Source organism: Diceros bicornis, chromosome 10 (genome assembly GCF_020826845.1).
Source record: "Diceros bicornis minor isolate mBicDic1 chromosome 10, mDicBic1.mat.cur, whole genome shotgun sequence".
In the NCBI taxonomy this organism is placed as follows: Eukaryota; Metazoa; Chordata; class Mammalia; order Perissodactyla; family Rhinocerotidae; genus Diceros; species Diceros bicornis.
The window spans coordinates 13651489-13673991 of NC_080749.1; the positions used below are offsets into that span (position 1 = coordinate 13651489).

Here is a 22503-nt window from a genome sequence, read left to right on the forward strand (position 1 = left end):
GTTTGGGAGCAGGCTGTACAGGCCCCGCCAGCTGCACCATGCAGGGCCTGCTCATCAGCAACCCGCTGGCTTAGGTGGTATTCAGGAAGCCGGTGAAGTCCCACCACCAGCCAAGTCCCATCTGGAGCAACTCCCTCAAGCCCTGGGGCTGGCTTGTTGGGATGGAATTTGGTTAAAAGGCTCCATGCCATTACTTTCATGATATCAGAGCCGGAGAGGACTCAGAAGGATGCCAGCCTTCTCTCTAGTGAGTTAGGAAAGGAGACAAAACAGTTTGAAGAGGAGGGAAAGAAGCAAACCTTTCTGGGTCTAAGCTTTGAGTGACATTAGGGGGAAGGCTTGGGAACTGGATTCTTTGAGATGGTTTGGATACTTAAAGAATGATTATTCCTTCGTGGAAGACAGAACAACCATAGAGAACTTGGTGACAGTTGAGTTGGTTACAACAGGCTTGGGAGAAACAGCACAGATGGCAGTTCTTGGTCATTCAGAGTGTCCACTTCGGCAGAAGGGCTGAGTGGCACTTGTTAGAAGGGACTAGGAATTATTTCCCTAGAAGAATTTTTTGGTGCCCTAAAGCTCTGGGCCAGCCAGGACCATCACATTATGGCAATTTTGTGACTGAGGTTTCTCGAGAGTGGTCTCCATCAAAGGGGGCGACCTTAGGAAGCAGAGCAGAATCAGTGGAAGGACCAGAGTCTGGAGCCAACTTTAGCCATCATAGCTAAAGGTGGAGTGTGTCCCCCAGAGCTTCACCACTATGGCCCTACCCATCTGTTGGGACAAAAGCAGAAAACCTCAGTACCACTGGGCAGGTCTCACTTAGTTGCTAGCCCCGTCCATGGGCAGCAGATTGGGCAAGCAGTGGGTAAAAGAGATCTTGTGGTCTTGGGAGAGGAAATTTGGGAAGAGGAGGGGTAGATTGGAGCCCTAATTTCTGAGGAACTGAAGCTGCTGGGTTTCCCCTATTGGCCACAGCATTTCCAGGCCTGAGTCAGGATGTGGGCTTGATGGCCTCAAATGTGGCAGTGGGTGAGTATGGGATGGGAAACTCCACGAGAAAGGACTGGAGAGCAAAGGTCTGGCTGTCATCCCTTCTGTAGGGCTGGCAGGGCCACCTCGAGAAAGTCTGGGCCTCTCTTTCCCATCGCAAAGAGAACTGCAGAAGGCTACCTTTGGAACCATCCTCAGAGGTCATCTGTCTTACCATTTGCCTGGTGCAAGGATTCCCCTTCAGTCCCACCAAAGAGAATTCTGCAGCACTCTTTCCCTCCCCAGTAGCAGGCTAGCCCCTAAGACCCACAAGTTTCGGCCCCTTTCATCCTGGGGTAGCCCCAAGTCCTAACCCGTTCCTCCTCCCTTACCTCAGTATAATTGGTTCTCCTGAATCATTTGCCCATTGGTCCTCATTCTTCTGCTGGGAGCCACCTAGAGCAAGTTTATTTTCTCTTCCACAAGTGCCTTTCTAATATCTGAGGATGGCTGACACGTCCCTGCAAAGGGCTGTCTTCCTGAAGGCAAGAACCTCAGTTTCTTATCATGTAAATAATTCCTATTGGCAGGTACAGTATCACACATCTTGTATGTCTCAGATTCCTGTTGTAACTGATCCTCATTGAAAGTTGCTATTATTATCCCCTTTTTTATAGGTGAGCAAATTGAGTCTCAGAGAGTTTTAGTAATTTGCCCAGGGTCACACAGCTAGTGAGCCACGTTAGAACCCAGATCTGTCTGATCTTGGAACTGAAGTCCTTTCCTTTCTACTTTACAGGATTTCTAATACTACTACTACTAACGGTTATCACTTATTTAGTGCCTACCATGTGGCAGAGTTTAAAAACATGCTCTCCAACCCTTATAACTGTCCTGCAGGGTATGTATAATTTAATTATCATTCGTTTAATTTAATTACTTTTATTTTTCTGAAATGAAGAAATTAAATTTCAGCAGGTTAAGTCATGTGCCCAGTGTCACAGGTGAACAGATGCAAAGCAGGGATGGCAACCAAGCCCACCAGCTCCGCAGCCCTCATTCTCCGTTCTGCACCCAGAGCCACCCCAGGGCCACAAGAGGCCACGAGACAGGAGCAGGAAGGTGCTCAGTCTTGGCCAGAGACCCTAGGGCAGTGCCTCTCAGAGCGTGCCCCCCAGATCTCCAGGGTCAGAATCATCCAGGGCCTTTGAAATATAGACCGTTGGGCCTGGCCTGCATTTGGAACAAGCACCCCGTATGGTTCTTATCCACAGCCCCTAGCTTGAGAAGCTCTGCTCTAAAGACAGCACCTGCCATCATGGGGGGATTCTAGGTGCCTGAAGTCCCCCTTCTGGAATTTAGCCCTTAGCCCTCACTGCCAGCCAGTCTCCGTTCCTTCCCCAGGCCCACCACAGCCCCCTTCTGTCCCTCATCTTCCTCTCCTCTGAGCTCCTAGCACTGCCTGTGTCTCCACTTGTCACAAGTTGTGCCTGGCATGAAACTGTTCCCCCCTCACGTAGCTCTTAGCTTGCATGTTCCTGTCCTCTGCTCTCTGGACAGAAGGGACTGCATCAGTGCTCCCGGGAAGCCCGTGAGCAGAGCACAGCCCTGCCCTCACGAGCACTGCATAGACATGATGCACAGAGGCGGGGCGCAGCCCCTCAGGCTCCCGGCAAGCATCGACCCCCAACACAGCCCTTACCTGGGAGGCCTAGGTCTCCTTTGTCTCCCTTGTCTCCTCTTTCCCCTTTAGGGCCAACGAGACCTCCATCCCCTTTGCTGCCCTTCTCTCCCTGGGGTCCTGGGGTGCCTGCGAAGGGAATGGCCATTGAAGTGGGCTCCTGCCATCCTCCTGGGGACAGGTTCCCAGGCAATGGGACAGGGGCATTCTGGGGAGAGGGGAAAGGGGTCCCCAGAGGAAGTCTGGGGGATGTGTTAGCTCCTCTCTCAAGAGGTCTGGATGAGGTACCAGAAGACTCAAGAGAAGAGGACTGTGAGAGGTGTTAACCCCTGAGGCTGGGTGTGGGAGGGGATGCTCGGGGTGACTGGCTCATTGCCTGGGCCAAGGCCTCACTGAGCCCAAGCAGAGGAAGCACAAGTTACCAGCAGCGCCTTGCTTCCCTGGAGTGCCCTTGGGTCCTTCAAGGCCTGTGAAGAAGGAAAGGAGAGCTGAGTCACTGTGGTCTGGGCTCTGCCATCTGCCAACATTCTAGACCCTGGACTGGGGCAAGGTGCCTGCAGAAGATCTCTCTCTCTCTCTCTCTCACACACACAGAGGCACGCATGCACACTCATGCACACACACTGTGGAGTCCCCAGCGATTCCAGGCAATGTTTGCTCTATTCTCAAAGGGTGGCATAGCACCTGGGAATGTACCCCAGGTGGTGGTGGAAGGAAGGTTTTAGACTAAGGCAAGGTAGTTGGAGTCGTAGCTCTGTCACTCAACAGGCTGGATGACTTCGGCAAAGTCACTTCAGCATTCTGTGCCTCAGTTTTCTCATCTGTAAGATGGGGCTGGTAATGACCGCCTGGTCCTTAGCAGGTGCATAATTATGCTCCAGTGCCCGGGAGAAAATGGAATTGAGAAACAATAGTTCCTTCCTGCAGGGCACAGGGATCACAGGCTAGGGTGTGGAGTACAGACTGGAGGTGCAGGGTGTCCTGGAGGTGGGAGGAAGTCAGGGAGGGCTCCGTGGAGGTGGAGAGGCAGGAGAAAGATAGTGAAAGTGTGAAGGGCAATTGAGGGGTCCAGGAGGGAGAGTGAGAAAGGAGGGGAGGGGGAAGAGAGACAGGTGGGGAGGGTGGAGAGAGAGGGCTTAAGGGAGTTTCTGAATTACATGACTATTCCCGGGGCTGGGTTGGAGGGCACAGAGGGGCTCTGACTCCGCACTCCCTGTGGAAGCACGGCAGCCTTCTTCTTTGATCTGCGTGATGTGTGCGGTTCCAGGCGGGGTCTGGGTTGGAGAAACGGTGGCCCGGTTTTAATGAGATTGCACAGACATGCTGAGTCCTCCGTCAGGGCATGTGATGTGAATGCCAGCAGAGTCCTGAAGAGGGGGACACTCCAGCCTCGTCCCTTCTCGAAGGAACGATGGAGCAACTCGGGTTTCTGGCTTGTCCTTTCAGGCAGGCCTGCGTGGGGCTATCTGGTGAGTCCCGGGAGCCCTGCCCATTCCCTTTCTCTCCGGGAGAAGAGAGGGGGGAGGGAGACCCACCACCTTCCGGGTGACCCGGCCCTGCCCTGAGCTCCACAGGCTGAGTGTGAGTGCGTGTGAGTGTATGTGCACGTGTGAGTGCATGTGTGACAGTATGTACATAAGTGTGTGTGCACACGTGGGTGAGTGTGCAAGTGCCTGTGCCTGTCCCTCACTCAGCATAAACTCTCCTCCTATCGTTTGCACATCCTCCCTGCAAAAACTCCCTTGGAAAAACTCCTGCTGGAGACTTAGAACAATAGACTCTTTGGGATCCTTTCTATTAAATTCCTTCCAAAAATTAGTTCCTCGAAAAAGATTTTCCCTCCTCACAAGTCTCCCTTCTGTAACTGGTGGTGTTTTCTTTCTGCCTCAGTGGCCTGGAGGCTTAGAGACTTGAGGTTTTTTACTCCCCGCTTCCTTATAAATCCTGTCATTCTGCTCTTTCTCTAGTAACATCTTATTGTCTTTGCATCTTTATGTCTCAGCAGCCTCAGCCCCTCTGGGGATTGGGAGGTGGGAGAGTCTAGGTGGAGCGTGGAGCGGACTGTGACAGCTGAGGGGATCTGGTTTGGGTCTCCTCGCCCCAACCCTGGCGGGGCAGCTGAGCGCCCCACATTCTCTGACCCAGCCGTGCCATGGCCATTTGTAAGATGGCTGGGCAGTTTTAGGCTACAGCCTAAAAGGCAGAAACTAACATGGGCTTTTAATCATTATGTGTTATCCCTCAGAGACCCTCTGAAGTACTCTCATCCCCATTTTACAGATAAAGAAACTGAAGCTTGGAAAGGTAAGGGAACGTTCCCAAGGTCACAGAGCTAGTCCATGGTGTCAGACTCTAGAGTCCCTGCTGGACCAATGAGCTTGACTCTCTCAAGTGATGCTCACAGGCTTGGACTCCTGAGCACCGGAGAGATTGGAGCATCCACACGCTCCGGCCCCGCCTAGATGCACTCCCCGTGATGCAGGGGACTTCCTAGCATCCCCAGCCCATCCAGGGTCTCGCACGGGGCTGGGCTCCCTCACACACAGAACCCCCTGGGTGCTTAGACTCTGGAGTGGGGCTGCGTCGGCAGCCCTCCGCACTATCTCTGAGAAGCCTGCTGCATGTGCACACACTAGCCCCTACTCACCTGCCTCTCCCTTGGTTCCTGGAGGACCTCGGGGGCCTGGTGGGCCTGGAAAGGAAAACAAATTCAGAATGTAGTCCAGACCAGGAGGGGAAAGAAGATTAAGGGGCCAGGAGACAGAGGCTGGCATCTGTGGCTCCATAGTGTCCCATGGCCTCCTTGTCCCCCTTCACAGCCAGCGGCCATGGCAGGCTCCCTATCAACCAGAGCTGTCCCTCTTCCTGGTCGATCAAGCCCAGAGGCTTCTGCCCCAGGCATTTCTGGAGAAGTGCCCCACTCCTTGACCAGATGGGTCCAGGCCCCTCGGAGGGGCTTTCCAGGGCGAGCCCCTAGGATCCTGTGCCCATCAGCATGGTTCCCTCCCACCACAGGCTGTCCAGGCTGTCCCAGCTCTGCTGTGGTGGCCTGGCTCCCTGGGGCAGGATGGGGCTCAGCATCTGAAGTCTAACTCAGGACCCACTACGTTATACACCCTCCCCAAGTCATTGTGGTCCTCTAGGAGAGATGAGCCATGCACCGCTGGAAATGATCACAGCCGGATGGGGTGACAATTGCTAAGTGTTGGGTAAAAGGCACCTGAAAAGAGCGCTTATGGGAGACAGAGGAGAGCTGTGCTTGCAGCTGGAGGCCTGGGGGAGAGGCTGGCTGTGGGAGATGCGCTTGGCCTGGACTTGCATGGGAGGGGTGGGAGGGGGGAGGCATTTCCTATTTCAGGCAAGGAGCAGGATAAAGGCCCAGAAGCTGGGGGTCAAGCATGGTCAGGGGACAGAGAGGAGACCCAATGGAAGACCAGCAAGTTTGTGGGGAGGCAGTGGGGACCAGTGGAAGGTAAGCTGGGGTCAGGTGTTGAGGCCCAGCAAGGCACAGGCCAAGGAGGCCATGGGGGAAGGTTGTGGGGAGAGGGCAGGGCGGGTCAGAGTGGAAATGAACCTACCTGGAGCACCTTGTTCACCTTTGATCTGGAACAGCTCTGCAAGGGAAGGAGAGCGGGTTGTAAGCTGAGCTGTGGGGGCATGCACCGAGAGCTCCCAGCCTGGTGTCGGAAGGCTGAGCCCTCCGGGGTGAGGAGCAGAGGTTTCGGGCAGATGTGGGGGTTGGACGACAGGGCCCAAACACCTGGGGCTTCCTGGGAGCCGCAGAAATGTGGAAAGTGAGTTGAGACCCCCGGAGCGCACCCCACATTGTTAGAAGACTACGGAGCCAAACCAGCTGAGAAAGAACCTCAAGTTAAAGGAAGGGCACCTCGTGTTGACCTAAACGAGCCCCTTCACCTCTCAAGGGAGAGAGAGACACCCCCTGTGTCCGAACATCCGAGCCTGGACTCTGCCTGCCTGCCACAGCTGTCGCCTCTCCTGGCATGCTGACTTGGCCTGCATCTGTGCTCACTGGGGAGACCGCAGCATCTTGGAGGGGTTTTCCCTCCTGGACCCCATGTCCCGCACGTGCTTCCATGGACGCAGGACCCCAGTCATGAGACCATCTTCTTGAGCCTCAGCCTGCCCCGTACACAGGGGCCAGACCGAGGAATTGGAGCTCCACGTAACAGTGTAAACCCTGCAACAGTCAGGTCACACCTAGGAGTTGGTTTTGCCCAAATTAGCCCTTCCTGTTCTGGAACAGCCTGAAAAGGTGGCCGGTGTAGTCTCACTTGGCCCAGCAGCAAGGCCCAGAGGGGACTGAGGTAAGGGGGACCCCTGTTGTTTCCACGTTTGGCTCCATTTTCTCCTGCCTGCAGCCCTTCCTTCTAAGCCACCCCCAGTAGGTCCAGCTGTCCTCTCCCCTCCAAGGCCCCTGCACCATCTGGACAGGCTTGGTGCCCACCATTTCTCTCTCCTCAGCCTTGGGCCAATATTGTTGGTTGCATGGGAGTGGTCCTGGGAATCACCCCAGGCTCTGCATCTTACCTGCCCTTCTAAACATTCTGGATCGGTCTGAAGGCTTTGTCATTCAGACCTGGCCTTGGGCTGGTTGCTCCAGTCCCTGGCCCTTGCAGGTCACGCCCTACTTGGACAGGGTCCTTGGTTCCTGACCCCACTGTCTCCCAGAGACCTGTCTGCAGCCACTCCTGGGGCCTGTAACTTGACACGCACCCCATAGAGCTCTCACCCCCCGTCTTGGCCACTACCATCCCATACCAGTCCAGGGTTCTCAAAGCCCCCTTTGCCAGGGAAGGAGATTCAGGCCCAAAGACCTCCTTGCCCGTGACCCAGCAGCTCCTCCTTTCCCATCCCCCTCTGAGGAGTCCCAGGCCAGAGGGGAGGGGGCCAAACCTGGGCTCAGAGTGAGGTTGTCCATCTGTTGCAGCAGGAGCTCCTGCCCGGTCTGGAGCTGGGTGACCTGGGCCTGCAGGGCTTGCAGCCTCCCTGCACCCACAGACAGTTGCGGGGCTGGCGCCGAATGGAAGGAAAAGAGGGATGGGCTGTCCTCGGTGGCCAGCGTTTCATTGGTGAAGTGCATCTCCAGGGCCCAGAGCCGCTCCTGCAGATTCTGAACTGGACACCCCACCCCCACAGCGTTCTTTTAGGGACCTCATTAAAGCCTGAGGCATTGGAGCATATCCTTGACATTGTTGTGTCATATGTGCATCACCTCTGTAGGTCCTGAATACGTAAACACACATTTCACGTGCTGTGAGGACCCAGCGCCAGCACAGAGCTTTGTCTGCATCTTGCACGTGTGCACTCCGCACTCAGTCATGATGTTACATGTCCATATGACATTCCTGCCTGGCCTAGAGATGTACCCACTGAATCCACGATCAAACTCAACCTGTGCAGTTAGGAGCTTTGTGCATGCTCTGGGCATAAATGCACGACAACTAGTATGCTGGTCTGACCCAATCCTGTGTGACCTTAATATGCATGTGACGTGTTTATGACAACCGGGCACACAACACTCTTGAGTGACTTCAGTGTCTGCTGATGGAATTGCTTCATGACCTTAACATTTGGACTGGGAACACATAGAAAGTAAAATTATGTTAAAATGAACACTGATCAACAAAGCTCCTTCCCACCCAGAGGTTGGGAATTCTTGATGTAAGATGCACACGGCATACCTAAGTGAAGTCATTGCATATTTCACTGCCTTAGACACACACAGGCTCACATGTGCATTCTCTCTCTCTCTCTCTCTCTCTCTCTCTCACATACACAGACACAACACACACTCCTCTCTCTGCTTCCCCCCCCACCCCCATCGCTGTGGCTACTCAGGGACTGAGAACTGTCCCCCAGAGGTGGGCAGCAGTGGCCCCAGGGCTCTCCACTCAACCTGAGCCCTGTGTTAGACAGGGCCATGTTCAGTCACCCCAGGAGGCACCGGACATGACCAAGACTGCCTTACCCTTCAGCGCCAGCAACCCGGCACCCACGGTGAGCAGAACTAGGTAGACGACCACCATGGCCAGGAAACAGCTTGTCCCATTTTTCTTCTTGGGCTTTGGATCTGAAACACAACCCGGGAAAAAGGCGGCTGCTGCAGAGGGCAGAGAGCAGGGGACTCCAACCGGTGCTCGAATCCCCTTTGTGTGAGCAGAGGGTTCCCTGTGAGGTTGAGGAAAAAGACACAAAGGTCCACAACCCCTAACTCTTCCTCCTAATCCCCCATTGCTACAAGGCAAGAAGTGCCATTGTTGGTCACTCATTTGTGCGGCTGGGCCAACAAACCCTCGTGCCACATAGCGCCAGCTGGAAGAGTACTGTCTTTAAACCAGGTGTGATGCCAGCCTTGTTCACTGTCGAAGCCCCCACCGGTGCCTGGCCACAGGGGGCTCTCAACTACCTATTAGGCAATAAAATGCAGATGTGGAATTCACGTCCCAGCCTTTGTTTTCTTTTTCTTTAAATTTTATAATTATAAAAGTAAAATGTGCTTAACATAATTTATTGAACAATGCAGACAGCATTACAAGGGTTAATAATCTTGTAATTGGGGACCTCAGGAGACTTCCACCCCTGAGGTCCTAACCCGCTGAGGTAAGCTGTGTTAGCATTCTGAGCCGTGGCCTTCCTCCTAGCCCCCTTGCTCTCAGAAACTTACAAACCCATATACTCCTAGATAGACTTGTCTTCTTCTTTTCATTTTACACAGATGATATCATTTTACATATAATACAGCACATTGCTCTCTGCAATGAATGATTTTCCATGGACATTCCTCTAGTTTTCTTTGTAAAGATTTAACTATTCATTTTAATAGCTGCCTAATATTCCTTAAAGACAACAACCACAGTTCATGGGAATACTTCCCTCCTGACCAGCCGTTTCCAGTCCGGGGCATTACAAAGAGCTGCGGTGGCTCCAGCTTCAGTCTTTCCCATGCTGGCTGTCGCTCTGTTTAGGAGCGTCCGAAGGCAGGGGCCCGACCTGCAGAAAGCCCTGTGGTTCCCTCACTGACATTGACTGAGCACCCACCCTGCTCCAGGCAGTGACCAACGTCATCTCTGGTCCTTGCAGCAATCTCGCAAGGGAGGTGTGAGCCCCTTTCTATAGAGGAGGCACCTGCACTTCAGAGAAGGTAAGCTGATGCAGCGGGCACACGACCCCTGTTCCATCTAACTCCAAGGCCTGAGCTCACCTCATGTGGAGTATTCACCAAGATAGACTATATCCTGGGTCATAAAACAAACCTCAACAAAATGTAAAAAAATGAAATCATATAGAGTATGTTCTCTGACAATGGCATCCAAATAGAAATCAATGATAGACGGACAACAGGAAAATCTCTAAACACTTGAAAATTAAAAAAAAAAAAACTTCTAAATAATGCATAGATCATAGAGAAAAATCTCAAAGAAAAATTTTTTAAAAAAAAGAACTGAATGAAAGAATGCAACATATCAAATTATAGGACTCAGCTAAAGCAACACTGAGAGGGAAATTTAGAGCATTAAATGCCTACATTACAAATAAGGAAAGGTCTCAAACCAATAAACTAAGTTCCTACCTCAAGAAACTAAAAAAGAAGAGCAAAATAAACCCCAAGCAACCAGGAAAAAAAGAAATAATAAAGATCAGAGCAGAAATCAATAAGATTTAAAATAGGAATACAAAAGAGAAAACTAATAAAACAAAATGCTGGTTCTTTGAATAAAATTGATAAGGCGTAGCAAGACTGACAAAGATAAAAAGAAAAAAGACAGAAATCACCAATATCAGGAATGAAATGGGATATTACCACAGATCCTGCAGCCATTAAAAAAAATAAGGACATACTTTACTAACTTTATGCTCACAACTTAGAAGAATGGGTCAATTCCTCAAAAATCACAAATTACCAAAACTCAACCAATATAAAATAGATAACATGAATATCTATAACTATTAAATAAATTTAATCTGTAATTAAAATCTCCTGAAAAAGAAATATCCAGGACCAGATGATTTTATTGAAGTATCCTAACAAACTTTTAAAAAAATAATTAACATCATTTTCATGCAATCTCTTATAGATAATAGAAGAGCAGAGAGCACTTCCTAACTCATTTTATGAGGTCAGGATTACCCTGATATGAAAACCAGACAAAGACAGTACAAAAAAAAGAAAACTAAAGATCAACATCTCTCATGAACTTTGATGCAAAAATTTTCAACAAAATATTAGTAAACCATATCAAGCAATGTATAAAAAGAATTTATATGCCGTGACTAATGGAATTTCCAGGTTTGCAAGGTTGGTTCAATACCCCACAATCAATCAATATGATCCACCATATCAACAAGCTAAAGAGGAAAAATCATATAATTGATGCAGAAAAAGAATTGACAAAAATCAACAATTTTTGACAAAAATTCACAGAATTGACAAAATACAATTCATAATAAAACTCTAATAATTATAATTCATAATTACAACTCTTATAATAAATAACGAATTCATAATAAAAACTCTCAGCAAAGTAGAAATAGAGGAGAACTTCCTCAACTTAAAAAAAAAGGAACATCTGTGAAATGTCTAAAGCTAACATCATATGTAATGGTGAGACAGAATACTTTCCTCCTAAGATTGGAAACAAGGCAAGGATGTCTGTTTTCACTTTCTTATTCAACTACATTTCTATATGCTACTGGCAAACAAGCGGAAATCAAAATTAAAACATAATGGCATTTAAAATTGCCCCAAAGAAAATGAAATATTTAGATATAAATTTAACAAAATGTATACAGGATTTATATGCTTAAAATTAGAAAACGGTGATTTAAAAAAAAGACCTAAGAAATGTAGAGACATACTATCTTCATGGGTTGTAAAACTCAACATAGTAAAGATGTCAGTTTTCCTCAAATTGATTTATAGGTGTAATACAATTCCTACAAAATCCCAGCAGGGTTTTTTGTATGTATAAACAAGCTTATACTAAAATTTATATGGAAAAGCACAAGCCATAAAACAGCTAAAATAATCTTGATAAAGAAGAGTAAAATGTGAGAAATAACTACCTGACGTTAAGGCTTACAATAAACCTACAGTAATCAAGACAGTGTGGTTTTGGTGGAGGGATAGACATATAGGTCAACAGAACAGAATAAAGAACACAGAAATAGACCTACGCAAATACACCCAATTGATTTTTGACAAAGGTGCAAAGGTAATTTAATGGAGGCAGGATAGCTTTATCAGCAAATGGTGTTCGAGCAATTGGACATCCATAGGCAAAACCAACAAACCAACCAACCTTGACCTAAACTTCAACATCTTACTAAAAAATCAACTCAATGTATAGGTCATTCACCTCCTTGGTAAGATTTATTCCTAGGTATTTTATTCTTTTTGATGCAATTGTAAATGGTATTATCTTTTTGAGCTCCCTTTCTGTTAGTTCATTATTAGCATACAGAAATGCAACTGATTTTTGTAGATTGATTTTGTACCCTGAAACTTTGCTGTAGTTGTTGATTATTTCTAGTAGTTTTCCAATGGATTCTTTAGGGTTTTCTATATATAAAATCATGTCATCTGCAAATAGTGAGAGTTTCACTTCTTCGTTACCTATTTGGATTCCTTTTATTCCTTTTTCTTGACTAATTGCTCTGGCCAAAACCTCCAGTACTATGTTGAATGGGAGTGGTGAGAGTGGGCAGCCCTGCCTCGTTCCTCTTCTCAGAGGAATGGCTTGCAGTCTTTCCCCATTGAGTATGATGTTGGCTGTGGGTTTGTCATAAGTAGCCTTTATTATGTTGAGGTACTTTCTTTCTATTCCCATTTTGTTGAGAGTTTTTATCATAAATGGATGTTGTATCTTGTCAAATGCCTTCTCTATGTCTGTTGAGATGACTATGTGGTTTTTACTCTTTGTTTTGTTGATGTGATGTATCACGCTGATTGATTTGCAGATGTTGAACCATCCCTGCGTCCCTGGTATAAATCCCACTTGATCATGGTGTATGATCTTTTTAATGTATTGCTGTATTCGGTTTGCCAATATTTTGTTGAGGATTTTTGCATCTATGTTCATCAGTGATATTGGCTTGTAATTTTCTTTCTTTGTATTGTCTTTGTCTGGCTTTGGTATTAGGGTGATGTCGGCCTCGTAGAATGACTTAGGAAGTGTTCCATCTTCCTCTATTTTTTGGAATAGTTTGAGAAGGATGGGTATTAAATCTTCTTTGAATGTTTGGTAAAATTCACCAGAGAAGCCATATGGTCAGACATTTTTGAAAGAAATCGATGATGACATAAAGAAATGGAAAGATATCCCATGCACGTGGATTGGAAGAATAAACATAGTTAAAATGTCTATATTACCTAAAGCAATCTACAGATTCAATGCAATCCCAATCAGAATCCCAATGACATTCTTCATGGAAATAGAAAAAAGAATACTAAAATTTATATGGGGCAACAAAAGACCCCGAATAGCTAAAAGCAATCCTAAGAAAAGAGAACAAAGCAGGAGGCATCACAATCCCTGACTTCAAAACATACTTCAAAGCAATAGTAATCAAAACAGCATGGTACTGGTACAAAAACAGACGCACAGATCAATGGAACGGAATTGAAAGCCCAGAAATAAAACCACACATATACGGACAGCTAATTTTCGACAAAGGAGCTAAGAACATACAATGGAGAAAGGAAAGTCTCTTCAATAAATGGTGTTGGGAAAACTGGACAGCCACATGCAAAAGAATGAAAGTGGACCATCTGCTATCGCCATTCACAAAAATTAGCTCAAAATGGATCAAAGACCTGAAGGTGAGACCTGAAACTATAAAACTCATAGAAGAAAATACAGGCAACACACTATTGACACTGGTCATAAAAGAATCTTTTCGGATGACATGCCTACCCAGACTAGGGAAACTAAAGAAAAAATAAACAAGTGGGACTTTAATCAGATTAAAGAGCTTCTACAAGACAAACGAAACCAGAATCAAGATGAACAGACAACCCACCAGCTGGGAGAGAATATTTGAAAAATACACATCCGACAAGGGGTTGATCTCCATAATATATAAAGAACTCACATAACTGAACAACAAAAAAACAAACAACTCGATCAAAAAATGGGCAGAGGAAATGAACAGACACTTTTCCAATGAAGGTATACGCATGGCCAATAGGCACATGAAAAGATGTTCAACATCACTAACCATCAGGGAAATGCAAATCAAAACAACACTAAGATATCACCTCACACCCGTTAGAATGGCTATAATCACCAAGACAAAAACAACAAATGTTGGAGAGGATATGGAGAAACAGGAACGCTCATACACAGCTGGTGGGAATGCAAACTGGTGCAGCCTCTATGGAAAATGGTATGGAGATTCCTCAAAGAATTAAAAATAGAGATGCCCTAGGATCCAGTCATCCCACTACTGGGAATCTATCCAACGAACCTGAAATCAACAATCCAAAGAGGCTTATGCACTCCTATGTTCATTGCAGCATTATTCACCATAGCCAAGAAGTGGAAGCAACCTAAGTGTCCCTTGACTGACGATTGGATCAAGAAAATGTGGTATATATATATACAATGGAATACTACTCAGCCATAAAAAAAGACAAAATCGTCCCATTTGCAACAACATGGATGGGCCTGGAGGGTATTATGTTAAGTGAAGTAAGCCAGAAAGAGAAAGACAAACACTGTATGATCTCACTCATATGTGGAATATAAACCCACACATGGACAGAGAAAACTGTATTGTGGTTACCAGGGGCAATGGGGGTGGGGGATTGGGGGTGGGCACAAGGGGTGAAGGGAGACATATATATGGTGATGGACAAACAAAAATGTACAACCCAAAATTTCACAATGTTAAAAGCTACTAAAACATCAATAAAAAAATACCAAAAAAAAAAATCAACTCAAAATGAAACATAGACTTAATTATAAAATGTGAAACTATAAAACTTTTAGAATTAAACATAGGAGAAAATCTTCAGGACCTAGTGCTAGGCAAAGAGTTCTTAGACTTGATACTAAAAGCACAGTCCATAAAAGGAAAAACTGATAAGTTGGACTTCAATAGAATTAAATACTTTTGCTTTCAAAAGACTGTTAAGAGGAGGAAAAGACAAGTTACAGACTGAGAGAGAATATTTGAAAACCATACCTGGCAAAAGACTTGCATTTCAAATATATAGAGAACTCTCAAAATTGAACAGTAAAAAAACAAATGATCCAATTAAAACATTGGCGAAAGACATAAAGAGATATTTCACTGAAGAGGATATGCAAGTGGCAAATAAGCACATGAAAAGATATTCAACATCATTAGCCATTAGGAAAATGCAAATTAAAATTATGAGACATGACTATCATACACCTGTCAAAATGGCTAAAATAAAAATAGTAATAATACCAATTACTGGCAAGGATGCAGAGAAACTGGACCAGCTGTACATTGCTGCTGGAAATGTGGAATGGTACATCCAGAGTGGAAAAATAAATCAGCTGCTTCTTGTAAACCCAAACGTACAGTTAGAATCCTGGGGCATTTATGCCAGAGAAATGAAAAGTTAGGCTTACACAAAAACTTTTACATAAGTGGTTATAGCAGCTTTATTTGGAACAGCCAAACACTGGAAACAGCCCAAATGTCTTTCACTGGGTGAATGGTTAGACAAACTGTGGTATATTCATATCATGGAATAATACTCATTAATAAAAAGAACCAGCTATTGATATGTGCAAGAACTTGGATGGATCTCAAGGGAATTATACTATGTGAAAAAAGCCAATCTTAAAAAAGTTACAAACTGTGTAATTCCATTTATATAAAGTTCTTTAAGTAACAAAATTATAGAAATGGGGAACTGATTAGTGGTTGCCAGGGTTAATGTTTGCTTGCGGGGGGGAGGGAGGAATATGTGTGGATATAAAAGAGGAGCATGAGAGAGATATTTGTCGTGATAGAACAGTTCTGTGTCTTGATTTTGGTGATAGTCACACAAATATATACATATGATAAAACTGTAGAGAACTATATTCATACACACAGATGAGCACTTGTAAAACTAATGAAATCTAGAGCCAGCCCTGATGGCCTAGTGGTTAAAGTTCGGCCTGCTCTACTTCAGTGGCCTGAGTTCAGTTCCCAGGTGAGGAACCACACCAGTCATCTGTCAGTAGCCATGCGCTGGCAGTAGCTCACATAGGAGAACTAGAAGAACTTACAACTAGAACATACAACTATGTACTGGGGCTTTGGGGAGGAAAAAAAAAGAGAGGAAGACTGGCAACAGGTATTAGCTCAGGGCGAATCTTTCCCAGAAAAAAAAACAAAAGACAGGGGGCCAGCCAGGTGGCGCAAGCGGTTAAGTACGCGCGCTCAGCTGCAGTGGCCTGGGGTTCGACAGTTCGGATCCCGGGTGCACACCGACGCACCGCTTGTCAAGCCACGCTGTGGTGGCGTCCCACATAAAGTGGAGGAAGATGGGCATGGATGTTAGCCCAGGGCCAGTCTTCCTCAGCAAAAAGAGGAGGATTGGCAGATGTTAGCTCAGGGCCGATCTTCCTCACACACACACACAAAAAAACAGACAAAAAACTAATGAAATCTAAATAAGCTCTGTGGGGTGTGCCAACGTCAGTTTCCTGGTTGTGATATTGTACTATCTCTGTGGAAGACGTCACTGGGGGGAACTGGGTGAGGGTCACAGAGACTTCCTTGTACATTTTTTTGCAACTTTCTGTGAATCTGTAATTATTTCACAATAAAAAGTTAAAAAAAACCCCAAACTCTAGGGTAAAGCCAGATGTTTAAAAGTACTGAGAAAGAGTGACGTGACAAAAAATCAAGTCAGAACAATGACATGAAGTGACAGTAGTTGTGTCAGCAAGACTGACTCAGAATGGAGTCCAGGGTTTAAGAGTCCCTGGAGAATGTTTAAATGTTTGGAGAATGTTTAAAATTATCTTTAGAGCAGGAAGAAGGGACAGCTAGGCCCACTGCTGGGAGACAATGCTTAATGTTGATTAAAACAAATAACAACGACAACACCCATAACTTCTCTATCTGTATTTTTTGGGGTCTTCTCTGTCAGGAAGAATGTTCCTTGGACTGAAATTTGTGGGAAGAAATATCATGCAGAAAGATGTGAAGCCTGAAGTAGCCGAGGGCTCAGGGTGACAGGGCCAGACAGATTACGTTCCACAGACCTGGAGGAGCTTGCCAAGGGGGTAGCAGATCTCCTTGAGAAACCAGACACAGCAGGAGAGTGACAGGAAGACTCCAGCAGGACAAATGTTCATAATTTTCAAAAAGGTGGGAAGGAGCACATCTCAGAATGATGTCATCAACAGGGACAAATGTAAAGTCTCTCATTCAAGCTCAGATACTGCACTGTCGAAGGGGCAGATGGACTGATACCTGGGGTACATGAGGGAAGACCTGGGGTTTGATTGGACCTTCAGGGCAGCAAGAGCCAGCGCTATGTTGAGCCTCTTCAGAAAACTAAAGCAATCTTCAGCAGACATAAATAAATAAGTAAAGATGCCTGGAGCCATTTAGTGCTGAAGCAACTACAGATCTGCCTCGATTTACGTTGGGGTTACGTCTCAATAAACCCATCATGAGTTGAAAATATCAAGTCGAAAATGCATTTGATATACCTCAGCTACCGAACATCGCAGCTTAGCCTAGCCTACCTTAAACATGCTCAGAACACTTACATCAGCCTAAGGTTGGGCAAATCATCTAACACAAAGCCTATTTTATAATGAAGTTGAATATCTCACATAATTGATTGAATACTGTACTGACGGTGAGAAACAGAATGGTCGCATGGGTCCAGAATGGTTGTAAGTGTATCAGTTGTTTACTCTCGTGATCGTGGGGCTGGCTGGGGGCTGTGGCTCGTTGCTGCTGCCCAACATCAAGAGAGAGTATCGTATGCATATTGCTAGCCCAGGAAAAGATCAAAATTCAAAATTTGAAGTACATTTTCTATTAAATGCGTCTCTCTTTTGCACCACTGTAAAATCGAAAAATCGTTAAGTCGAACCATCATGAGTCAGCGACCATCTGTACTTTTATTCATCTGAGTAAGCTCTGAGCGGGTCACTATGTTACAGCTCCTCACAGTGATTACTGTCCGTAATGGCACTCATCTAGAAAGTTCCATATGTTCCATGATTGTATGACAAGACAGAAAGTTGTGAATGCATTTAGGAAAATGTTCCATCCAAACTGGAATGATTCGGGTTTTGGGTTAGATTTTTAGTTAGCAGCATCCATAACCCAAGTCAGGAATCTGGGCTTCACCCCTGACGCCTGCATGTCCCTCACTTGCCTGTCCCACCATTATAGTCCTACTGATTTGACTTCTAATGTCTCTCCAGAGCGTTCTCTCTTTTCCTTCCTTACAACCACTGCCTCTCCTCATCTCTTGCTGCCACGCTCCTCTCTGTCCTCAGCATTGCTCTTTCCGGCTGGTCCCCCACCTACGATGGTGAGTAATCTCAAAACCAAACCAATGCCTCTCAACCCAACTTCAGCCCCTTAAAAGCTTCCCATTGCCCTCAGGATAAAGTCCAGATTAATTGACCCTAGTCTCAGTCCCCACTGAGCCTCCTCACTCAATTTTGGCCCAACAAAATGGAGCTGTTTGTATTACTCCAAATATTCCTTGTGAATATATCATAAACATGTGGTGCTCTACTCCTGCCCCAGCCACCCCCTCCTTTCTCTAACTAATCTCCTTTTTCTATTAAACCTTAGAAGAGGTCTCAGCTCTGACCTCCAGGGCCCCACACTAGGTTACATCCACCCAAAATGTCCTGTGCAATATCAGTCAGAACCGGTGATGAATTGTATAAAAATGGGTTATGGGTAGGCTCACCCTGCCGTCCTCCTGTCTGTACCGACATGACTGTGGGCTCCCTGAGGCCAGAGGCCGTGTTTCTTCTTGTCTGTTTCCCTGGTGCTGAGTGCAGAGCCTGGCAGACACTAGGTGCTGAATGTGTTTGATAGCTGACTTTGCTTGAACATTTTCAGCATCTTAGAATGTCATAATCCAGAATGCTGCGTTCTCCAAAGTTCTGAATAGCCAACAATTATTAAAGTCATTTGTATGCATGCCTTCTCTGTTACTACACTGTAAATTCCTTAAGGCAGAGCACCAAACCCTTCATCTTCGTACCCCCTAAATTCCAGTCAGTGACCTGAACAAACAGATGCTGGATGAGAGGGACAGTCAGGCAACGGGACAGAGCTGCAATTCTTCCTGAACATACAGCTTCCAGAAAAGATTGGGGGTGGGAATGACTGATCGACTTGGAAGATGATTCCAAGAGGATATTCTAGAATGGAAAATAAGAGATCCCCTATGGCAAGCATTCACTGGTGACTTTAAATGCTACAAATTCTAGATTTAAAAAATGTACCACCTGTGTAACGTTGAGGGAGAAAATAAAGACAACAGTGTTGACCAGATTTTTAAAACCTGGGTTTAATCTACGAGAAACTAATTATGAAGCTATGAATGTATCCTAGGCAATACGAAATGGAGAAAGTGCTCCCTGATGCAACACAACAGTTACAACAGATGTCACATTAAAGAGTTTTAAAGGAATTTCGTTAAATAAATATGTGGCACTTGGCTTCAGTTTTGTGGAACTTTTTCACCCCTCTTGTTTTGTATTGCCATTTCATCACAGAACCTGTATGTCAGAATAAGACACCAATAAAAGGGAGGGTAAACATTAGCATTAATCTAAGGAAAATATTTAAATACAATTTAAAGGAATGGTGAAGCTAAAAATAAAAAACCCAACTATATGCCAAAGATACAGCATCTATTGCTAACATTACACAAACTCCAGATCGAAGCATTCTAGAAACGTATTAGTGAGAGGCTATGGTACAAACCTAGGCTTTCCACACACTTGTCTACTCTTATGTCGCCAACAGACACACTACATCAGCAGGCAATGCCATTATTGGGGAGCAGTACTTTACCGTTGATTTCAAAGGTCTCCATGGCAGAGAACATCGTTTGGTTGAGAGCCGCTCCTTCTTCAGTGGCAGTCAAGGTCTCTTCCTCCTTTAAAATTTCCTTATTTTCCATTGCTAAGCTTTATAGATGGCCAAAGTCCTGGGGCCAGCAGAAATGCTCCCCTCAAGAGGAACCACTAGGGGAAATATTGTTTCCATTTAAGTACTGCAGCTAGTTGTAGACCACGCGGCACTTCCTTTTGGCTCCGATTTTGGAATCTGCAAAATGTTTCCTGACGTGATCAGGGTTGGGCATTTCTCAAAAACAGACTATTCGCCTGTGGAGCTCCTGCTCAATGCAGATGCTTGTTAAGGGGAGGGGTGGAGGTGGCTTTAGGGCACAAATCACAGGTACTTGAAACCACTTTTACTCCCAAGCCCCGCAGAGCAGACAGCTGGATGACCCCGGGGAGGATGTTTCTCTCCTTCCCTCTCCCTATTCAGGCCCTGCCATCATCCCAGGCTCAGCTCGCTGTCCCAGGACCTCTCCAGCCCACACTGATATCTCCCTCCTCTGACCTACTTCTACTCTTAGGATTTATCCTTGCTTCTCAAAGTGTGGTCCCCAGGCCAGCAGCATCAGCATCACCTGAGAACTTGTTAGAGATGCATTCTCAGATCCCAACCTATATAGACTGAATACAAATCTACGGTTTAGCAGGATCCCCAGGTGATGTATGTACACATTTAAGTTGGAGAAGCACTGCTCTGTACCACACATTTCAGCATCTAATTATATTTCCCTTTATAGTTTTCCCAAGTTCTGTGTGTTCACATGTGTGCTTGCTCTGGCCACAGTAGGATCTGAGCAACTTGAGGGGAGAAACTGCCTCCCCACCTCTCTCATGCCGGGCACTCCCTACCAGGAGGTTGTGTAGCGTGGTGGGTAAGACACAGACCTAAGAGCTACGATGCCAGGGCTCTGGTTCCACCTCCTCCATGGAGCAGCTCTATGACCGTGGGCAAATCACGCAAGCTTTGAGTGCCTCACGTTCCTCCTTTGTAAAATACGGAAGATGGTACTAATTGCTGTGTGTATTAGATGAATTAAAATACGTAAGGTGGCTAGGGTGGCACGTGGTTAGTGAGCACTAAGGTCGTGTTGCTATTATTCTCACTAGAGACATTGTGAACCTACTGGGTGCCAGAGAGAGGAAGGCATCAGCCTTTGCCTTAAAGGAGCTCCCAGTCTATGTGCAGAATGGATGTGGATGCAACCGAATTCCAGAAAATTGCTAAAGGCAGTGGTGATTAAAACACCTGAGATGACAGCAGAGGCCTGGAAGGAACACCACCACGAGCTCTACAATCAGATCTGGGTTTAAAGGGATGACTGGGAGTTGACCTGGAGAGCAAGATAAAGCGAGGGCCTTCCAAGTGCAGCCCCACAGAGGAAGGATGGCTTGGGGGCTCCTTGGAACATAAGAGGCAGCCGGAAATGAGGTTGGGCCCAGCTAAGTCACTTTCTTTGGCCTGTAATGTGGCAGAGAACAAAAGGGAAAAGAAACTCAGGAAAGTGAGTTACTGGCAGCGCCCCACTAGGCAAAGGTCCCCAGTGGCACCCACAATTTCAACACTCAGGAAGTCACTGGTTTGGGCTGAGGGCTAGGAGCAGAAGCCAGGACAGAAAAAGTTAAAAGGAGAGAGTTGGAAGTGAGGAAATGGAGGCGGCTGGCAGCTCCCATTTGGGGAAATTTGGGGTCAGACCACACAAGAAAACAAAGGCTGCAGTGCCTCCTCTCTCGGCCTGGTCAGCTCAGCTCTGACCAAGGGCAGGCCTCATTCATGGGGGTGGGGAAGGGGCTCATTGGAAAATGCTGTGGCTAATTACCTAGTGGCACCATCCTTGGAGGGAGCATTTAGTGGATGCCATGTGTAGTCATTTTGGCTCTCGCTATGGGGCCAGATAGACCTGGGACCCAAACCCAACTCTTTCATTAACTTGCTGTGTGACCTTGGGTGACTTACCTAACTTCTCTGAACCTCAGCACAAAGTAAAGCTCGTAGAACCATTAACCATTATCCAGGATTTATTAGGTGCCATGCACTGTGTTAGACATTTACATACATTAGTCAACACTCACAACAACTTGTAACTTGTCTCAGATCTTGTGGTTAGAAAGTGATGACATAGAATTCGGATCCAGGATCCTTTGCCTCTATAGCCTAGTTTAAGCCCAATTTAATTTGGGTTTAATCCAGGAGCTGTAATCCAGAGTTTTGCATCAGAGCAGCTTTGTGAAAACACACCTGCCAATCCCCACCTCCAGCCCAAGGCTCTGGTTTTAATAAAGCCCCATGGCTGGATCTAATGCACAGCCAGGCTGAGGACAGCTGCGTAGGACAATGAAGTGGTCACATGCAGCATGGAGACCCGTGTGAGCCCTCAGGATTACACCCTGGGAGGATCTGTTAGGTTGAACTGTATGAAATTACTGATATTTGTCCATTTTTGACATGGGATTTGAGCTGATCCATCCAGCCTGCAGGGCTGGGACTAGAGCAAGAAGAGTGAGACAACTGAGGCACTAGCCTGGGGTGCAAAAGACTCAGCAATCAAGATAAATATTATTTTAACACAATATTTTAAAATTCAAAGTTAATGCAAAAAGCCTGTCATGAACAAAATACCAACATTTTAAATAAATATAGGATCCTGAGCTACACTTGCAATGACTCTGCTCACTTGCTCACCCTGGGCCCAACCCTGCTCATTGCTCTGTGCTTCAGCAACCCCATTTGCAAACTGGGGTACCAAC

The 22503-nt window shown here is 46.3% G+C and overlaps 1 protein-coding gene across 1 annotated transcript in view; it reads right to left on the bottom strand.

The window, feature by feature from the left end:
* MARCO (macrophage receptor with collagenous structure) overlaps positions 1-19817 on the bottom strand; it is a 33302-nt gene extending 13485 nt beyond the window's left edge. Inside the window, exons 1-5 of the mRNA XM_058548608.1 lie at positions 19709-19817; positions 8643-8744; positions 7568-7789; positions 5301-5345; positions 2675-2782 (exon numbers count right to left, since the gene is read on the bottom strand). Coding sequence (XP_058404591.1) covers positions 2675-2782; positions 5301-5345; positions 7568-7789; positions 8643-8744; positions 19709-19817 — 586 coding nt within the window. The remainder of the gene's footprint in view (positions 1-2674; positions 2783-5300; positions 5346-7567; positions 7790-8642; positions 8745-19708) is intronic.
* Positions 19818-22503: the final 2686 nt, after the last annotated feature.